Source organism: Atta colombica, unplaced genomic scaffold, assembly GCF_001594045.1.
Source record: "Atta colombica isolate Treedump-2 unplaced genomic scaffold, Acol1.0 scaffold207, whole genome shotgun sequence".
NCBI lineage: Eukaryota > Metazoa > Arthropoda > Insecta > Hymenoptera > Formicidae > Atta > Atta colombica.
In genome coordinates this window covers 805621-814024 of record NW_017259302.1, presented here as the reverse complement: position 1 = coordinate 814024, position 8404 = coordinate 805621, and the positions used below count along the sequence as shown (strand labels likewise).

Below are 8404 nucleotides of genomic sequence, written 5' to 3'. Positions count from 1 at the left end.
TATATATATATATATAAAGGAACAATGAAACCAAATAGACAATGGTACGTCGATACAAAGCTAATCGTGATGTGGGGATAAAAATAATTTATTCGTATGCAAAATTTAGAGGAGGTGTATGTATATCTCGAGGACTTATATAAATAATGAAATAAACAGTGAAAAAACGAGCGCAATGTAGAAACGTGACAGTGGCTGTGGATGCATTTCTGTACCAATACCTAGAAATAAGAGAATAAAACGCAGAAACGAGCGTAGCGTTTCCTCATTTTCCACGAAAATCCGGCATCGGGCGTGCCAGGGCAACCGCGTGCCTTTCACTCGATATTCATCACGACCCACGCGCCAAGTAAGTGGGAATTAGGAGGACACCTTCTATCGCAAAGATCGCGGGGAATGCAAATTTGGGCTAGGAGCCAACGCGCCCCGTTGCACTTGGCGGATTTAAGAGGTCTGGGCGGAAAACGGATGCGGACAGACACACGCTTTGTCGTTTTATAGCCACTCTAATCGAATAAACATGCCGGTACGCACACCTGTGCGTCGCGAGTCATTGCGAATCCGGAGACAGAGAGTCTCGTAATAAAGTGAATCGAAAAATTATGGATATGGCCAGTGTATAATACAAATGCTTCGAAGCATTCTTCGATTGCTTAATTTATATATTAATAAAATTCTTTTTTCTGATTGGCCAATATTTCAAAGCATTCATAGTTTGACCCCTATATTTAATCTCGGAAATATGTAATATTTATTATCTTTTCTTATTGTCTTTTAATATTTTTTTTTTATACATATTTTGCGCGATATTAAGAGTGTTCTAATTTTCTGTGCACATGTACTTGAAAAAAAATGTCTTCAACAGCAATGAAGATTGTGAAAAATCATGATAACTAAATAATGTCAATAATTTTTTAATAATTCTTCGAGATAATCGATAAAGTTATGATAATGTGCAAGGAAGAATCTCGTCTTTTGAGACAATTATAAAATGTTAAACTATAAAAATAATTAACGTCTTAAAATAAAGTATAGAGAGAAAAATAGATACATATTGATTCCATATTCCCGGATAAAGTATTCGTCTAAGAATACATTGTTTTATAAGTTCAAAATGTAATGGTATAATGAATGAATATTTATATATTGAAGAACATTTAACAATGAGAGATTACATACAGTTTAAATTCAAATCCAAGTTTTGTTTGTCTGTCGCCATCGCGCAGCCGCGCATTGAGAGCGAGTGTAAATAATTTAAATTCGATCAATGATCGAATTCAAAACAATCCTATTCTACGTCTTGTCGAGAAACAAAACTTTCAATAAAATATCTGAATAAAGATAGATATCAATAAATATCGCTATATTTATTGAGAGGATCTATATTTATTGAGAGGTCTCTATATTTATTAAGAATAATTTAATGAGATTCTTTTAAACATTAAAAAATGGCATAAATTATAAAATTGTTTATAAAATTGTTTACAACATGATTTTATTAGAAACCAAGCAAAATATGTGATTGATTAATGAAAAAGAGAGAGAGAGAGAGAGAGAGAGAGAGAGAGAGAGAGAGGGAAAGCAAATCGGAATCAGAATTAGAACCAGAATTAAATCTTGTTCCGCTAACAAATAACGCTTTCTCTCTTTCTCTTCCCTACAAAGTATAAATATTGTTATAAAAAATATACATTGCAGTATGAATTAAAAATAAAATGCAAAAAAATGCACGAAAATGAAATAAAAATAAAATAGAATAGAGAAAGAAATAGAAGTATCACGTGCATGACGCCCACTCGCGCGCGTGTCACACGCATAGCGATACACGCGCTTTCGCAACGAACCGTCGTTCGTCTAGCCGCGACCGTTAGCGTGGAACAGCGGTTCGCGGAGTCGGGGGAGGGGAGGAGGAGGGGAGCGTATCTCTCGCGGTGACGTCATAACTCGGTCAGTGAACCGCCGAGAGCTCCACGGCGCGCGTCTTACGGTTTCGAAAACATTTGGCGCCGCCTCTACACGCGCGCATACCGCGCGTGCACACGGCGCGCTGTTTAGAGAGAGGTAAAACCGCAGTGTAGTTCCTTTCAACGGGATGACACTTTCTCTCTCCTGGAGGCCTCTTCTTCTGCCTTCTTTTCTAGCCGCTTCCTCTCCCTTTCCGTGTGACGGTCTCGCTACTGTTGTTTATCAAACAGTTGTGTTTTACATCTATGTAACGGCAACATAACAAAGCCAAAGTTTGAGGATAGTTTCTCTTTGAGGACCATTGTGTGATTTTGCAAGATAATGAGTCTTTTAATGTCTCGCTTATTTATGACCTTCTCTCTCGAGCGAGTTAATTGTTTGATATACATAAAGCAGTGAAAAATATTGCGCGAAAATCATCGTACTATCGGTGTGTAAATATATTTAGAAGATTTGTGAAGTAATCACAATATCATTGTTCACGTTTTTTTTTTTGAATCATACTTGTAATTAGTATCATAGAATTAAATGTTCAGATATATATAAAAATACGTGTTTCACGTATATTTAGCTTTTTCGTTAACTTTCGAAACTTTTTATTAAGAAACAATTGTTGCTATTGATATGACGATATGAGATTTTTTTCTTACGTATCTTATCCGCATATATTTTTTCACAATTCTTGAAATTATGACAAAATTGCAAAATGACTTTATCTAATCTAATGTTAACAATACATGATGTAATATTATTAAAACATTTAATATTATTAAAACAAAAAGGAAAGAAAGAAAGTAGATTGTCTGAAGTTAAGTAAGAAATAAGAAGACGATCGCGCTCTTTGTCCGCATTCTTAAAAACTCGGTCGCGTCAAAAGACCCTTTCGTTTCAAAGATAGGAATGTAAACTGTTGGAGAACAGAAGAAGAGGTTCACTTTTCCGCGGTCCGGTTCCACAGCCGGGTATCGTCGTTATCTTTATTTAGACATAACTGTGTTCCTGGCGAGTACAATATCATCGGCCGCACTTTCTCTCTCCGCATAACGGGCCCTCTCTTGTGTAACGGCATGAGGAGAATGAACGTTGAGAAACGGCACGTCGTCGTCTCGGCCGGTCTCTCTATATCCGTAGCCGCTGTTGATTGTGATATAAAGGGCGATCCATAACATCATCGCACATCAAGCCGCGCGACGACACATTCTTGGACGCGTACGAAATTGACGTGTTTGCATCGCGGAAAATTTCACCGGACAGCTCTTTACCCCAAATGTTTTAGTATAAATGTTTTCCCAAGCAGCTTTAATTATATTCCTATAACATGTTGATTTAAATCAATATTTTATTGAAGGAATATCTTGTGAAGGTAAATAAAACATGAGGCTTTTATCCGTTTTATTCTGTTGCCAAAATATAATCAGTGGAAACCGTTAGATTTTCGAACATTTATAATATATTGTAAATATACACGGAACGTAAATTGAATATATATTTATTTGCGTATTTAATGGTACAGTCATTGTTTAATCACATTGTGGATAGTGGATTGTGCCAATTTTTTCCACCGATGAGAAAATGACAGAATTCGATTTAAAATAATATAATTAATCGCCGTGAAAAGACCTGAATAGAATCGATCTCTAATTTAACAAAAAGATTAAGATAAGATCACTTTGAAGATGAATTATTGATTTATTCCGAGATTTATTACCAGATTATTATTTCGATTGATGAAAAAAAATTCAAATTTGTCGCAGCAGATGTTATTAACTCTTTTCGGATTAAATATTTTAAAATCGAATTTAAATGTATTTATGTCTCAATTAAAATATATATATGTTGCATTAGATTGTAGATTAATTTAATATTGTTTGTAATGTTTATTTTTTATTCGTATGTTTATTCTTTGGTCTGTCGAACTTAAAATGTCAAATCGTAAGACAACAGCTATTTACGAGATGACTCATTCAAATATTCTTGAATTAACTAATTCTCAGACATCCTTCCGAGGTAAAAACAGCCCGTGATTTCGCAATCGACGCGTCATCATAATTGACTTAACGATCGGCTTATGACGAGCGCGCCCCCGGCACAGCGCGGCGGGTTAGAGCCGACCGGAGTAATAATAGTACAAAGTGGCCTGGATATATTACGAAACGGAAATGCATCCACCAGCCGCGATGCCCTGCGCTGAGACGCGGCATGGTTTTGTTTACGTTGCTGTTTTAATACGCGCGTTTACGCGGCTCGTCAGACGGACGGCGCTAAAACCGATCGCCGCTTACACGCGCTCGCACGACCACGTCACCACCATGTTTGTAATAGTTTGTATCGCATCGTAATTTTGCAGTACCAGGCGAGGCTGAGGCTTCCGGACTCACTCTCACACTCCCAGAAGATGCAGTGCGTGGACCACATCATCGAGGTCCTCGACCTCACGAGCTGCCAAGACACCAGTGAGTACGATACGGCGCGCGCCGTAAAGCCGAAGGATCGATGTCAAGCCGCGACGTTTTTAGACTCGCGGCCACGCGATTCGGAATCACAAAGCCGGGGTTTCTACTGATATCGTAATTCGCTTGATTTCTCTGAGTCGAAGTCGTAAAGTATGTTTGCGCGTATACACAATGTTAACAACGGTGGTTCGAGATTCCTGTGCAGCATTAGAAGAGGCGTTATTACCATCTAATAACACTCGACCGAGATACATTGCGTCATTCTGTGGATAATGGATATCGTTAAATTCAGTTTAGTGCGATTTTCGAGAACTTTTTTTATTTATTAACATTTAACTGCATGATACTCGTATCTGGGTGACGCGCGAGTTTCCATAAAAGTCCCGTTACTTATTTGTAGGTAACGATTTCATTTATCCAGTTAGAAATAATTTTATTAAATATTTTCAAAGATATCATAAAATATTATTAAAATGATACACTAGATTCATTAAAAATAAAATTATTTATTTTTACTTTTATATCTCTTTATTTAAAATATAAGCAGATATCAAATGTAAAGATCTAAGCAAAAAAAGAGACATTTTATTTCAATTTGTAACAATTTTATTTATTCCATCTGAAATTATATTATTAAATATTTATAATATTATATTTTGAGAGACATATATTATTATTAATATATTATAATAATAAATAATATATAGTATATATTTTTTTCTAGTTTTTAAATTATTTTTTGTATAGTTTTCTAATCTGTTTATACACATATTTTATAAATAGCCGCTCATTTAGGCTTCTTATAGCGGATATCGAAACAACTTGACAAAATGTTAAAAGAGAACATATATACATACATGCGACAAATTACCATTTACTTCATTGTTTTGTAAGTTAAATGTAAATATTTTAAACTAATCTAAAATCGAAGCTGAAGACTGAATTGTTTAGATCACTTTCGTCGTCATACGTGCTATAAAATGTGACATATGGCTTTCACATTACTATAAATATTATTAACTATAAATATTATTAACCCCCCGAATTTTCGATGTTTAGCACTGATTATAGCGTAAATCGAGAGATGATTCGTGTAATTTACGACCGACTCTTACTGTTACTGTATCGTCACCGTGACTATCCGTCTCGGTTTAGCATTTTGATTGACAATTTCCGTGATCACAAATATCGAACCGTCCTCCAAACGTCAAACAGTTATGGGCGCGTTATCGAAATATGCATGTAGGAAAAACGAGCCAAGTAATATACAAGCTGACCTACATGCATGTCTCGCGCTTCATGTATGTCGTGTATGTCGTGAGATTCTCAGAATGACGTAGATTCGTCGTTAACGAGAAAATGGACGAGACATCATTTCTCAAAATAATATACAATCTTCGTTAACGAGCAAATTGGATTGGACGTCGCTTCTTAATGTTCAGAAGTTATACAGCTATTGACAATTGAGCGTTAAATCCGCAAGAAGCACATTCGCTTAATCTTAATCAGATCTTGAAGAATAAAACCTTATCTTATCTCTTGATGACTCTAATTTGTATTTTACAGATATTCTTTTTATATTCAATTATGTTCTGAGATAACTGCTTTTGTCGAAATAAAGCCCGTCGACTGCAGCTTAATTGATCTTAGAGTTTTATTCGAATGAAGTAGAATTTGCGATTATCCCGCGTCGTTTCACTCATTGTCAGAGCCACGTATAGAAACATATAGAAACGTCGATTGTAGCGGAAGCGTGGTGACATTTTCCGGAATACCAACGAGGGAAAGTACGCGTATCTCTGCTGCAACAGAACGCCGGGCTCATTGTCGGTCGGTTGATAAACGGTTTCCTCGATCGTTAACCCCCGGGCTTCTCGAGCGCTGAACGCGACTGCCTCGGTCGCGTATGTGACGTAAAATATTATTCTCCGCACACAATTATACGTTCGTTTCTCTTCCTGTGCCCCGAAGGCAGTGAGCAACCGGCGGCGGCAGCGGCGACGACGACGAAGTTTAATAATTTACCACGCGTCAGAGATCACGCGCCCCGTGTCTCGTTTATACAGTTCCAGCTAACGTTAGCAAATCCGAATATCGGCACCGGGAATGTTGGACGCCAACGCCGCCGAGGGAAAGGGAAAGATCCGATGGGAAAATTATTTATCTTTATTGTTCAGCGGTGATTTTTCATCGATATCTGCTCGTAATTCTGTTATTCGCGACCGCGCGGACGTAGGTTCGCATGCTAATAAAACGCCTTTGACACTTTATTGTCTCATACGCGTCGTATCTTCTGAACCTTTTTAAATACCCTTTTTTCCTCCGCCTCGGTAAAATGCGTGATATGGTAATTACAATCGCCTACATTTTCAATATCTTTCGTATGACGGATCTTCGCATGTCTCGTTGCTTAGTCGAGTACTATTTTCGTGTATTATTCACTTTGTTCGTAGCGCGTATAGAAAACAGTGCGTGTTAATTCCACGCGAAAATACTTAACATGCGCAATTATATTACGTCCGTACATTTTAATATATTTTTTTTGTAATGAATATCAATCGTATGTTAAATGATATAAATTAACAATGTAAAACGATTCCCTCAACTTCCTAAATGATATTTTCCAAAGATTAATTTCTATATTTACGAAATGATATTTGTAATTTAACATATTAGATGTTATTTCTTTAATTTATAAAGTAATATATTTCTTGTGTAGTTATTGGAGATTATTCGAAACGGGGAATTTCCGGTGGTGAAAAGAAGAGGACGAGTATAGCTTGCGAATTACTCACGAATCCATCATTAATGCTACTTGACGTAAGTTTTTCCTATTTTTTCTTTGTAAGCTGGATGCATATATTTAAATTTTATTATATTTATGCATGATTGATTTAATAATTGTTATATTATATCAGTTTTCTTTTCTACGAAAGGTATATCTACATTCACGAATTCTATCTTTGTATGTAATATAATTATTTTTAAATGTTAATCAATTGGAAGAATTATTGTATAAAATTTAAATAACTTATGGAAACTTATGCAGAAACTTACGAAATTCATGCAAATCTAACTATAAAACGAATAATAATGTAAGATTAAAAATTTTTCAGTTCTTTCCTATAAGTTCTTTCCTGCTCGGACGTAGAATTTTATGACATTAAGGAATTGTAAATAAAAAATTCTTCAAATAGAATATATTTGAAATTACGGATCCGTATATTATATAATTTATAAATTGAAAAATGAATGAATAAATGATAGAATAAATAATATGATTTAATTTTCTACGTGAATTTTTGTTTAAAAAAAGTTTTTTAATGTTTATTTCTATTAGTATAGATTAACTTTAATCTCAGTTTAATTTCTCTTTATTCTTTTTTAATTGTTACTAGAAAAGATAGTTCTAATTCCTAGAAAAGTAAGTTAAACCAAGATTAAAGTTAATCTATATTAATAGAAACGGACATTGATTTAATATTATAATTGCATCGCTAATTTATAAAATCTTTCATCTTTCAGGAACCTACGAGTGGACTCGACTCACATTCGGCACAAGCATTGATCTCGCGGTTGAAGAAATATGCTGAGCAAGAGGGTAAAAGTATTGTGGTGACAGTACACCAACCTAGTTCCAGAATGTTCCACAGTTTTAGTAAGCTTCTCCTGTTGAGTAACGGTCAGGTGGCATACTATGGATCGACGACGAATGTCAGTAGATTCTTCTCTACAATAGGACTTACTCTACTGCCGCATTACAACCCCGCAGACTTCATTCGTAAGCATATTTTATTATATGAATTAATTTCATTGAATTAACCTATGAATAAAATTATATACTTAACAGATATGATCTTTATTTTTCTCTAAACGCATTTCAAATTCATAAAATTTATGGTCTTTGAAAAAAAACAGTTTCTGTCTATAATTTTTTAAATATATTTCTCTAATATATTTTTTACAGCATAACGGTTTTTCTTATA

The 8404-nt window shown here is 35.1% G+C and overlaps 1 protein-coding gene across 1 annotated transcript in view; it reads left to right on the top strand.

The window, feature by feature from the left end:
- LOC108687416 (ABC transporter G family member 21) overlaps positions 1-8404 on the top strand; it is a 19540-nt gene that overhangs the window by 4938 nt on the left and 6198 nt on the right. The window contains exons 4-6 of the mRNA XM_018193168.1: positions 4313-4418; positions 7138-7238; positions 7944-8199. Coding sequence (XP_018048657.1) covers positions 4313-4418; positions 7138-7238; positions 7944-8199 — 463 coding nt within the window. The remainder of the gene's footprint in view (positions 1-4312; positions 4419-7137; positions 7239-7943; positions 8200-8404) is intronic.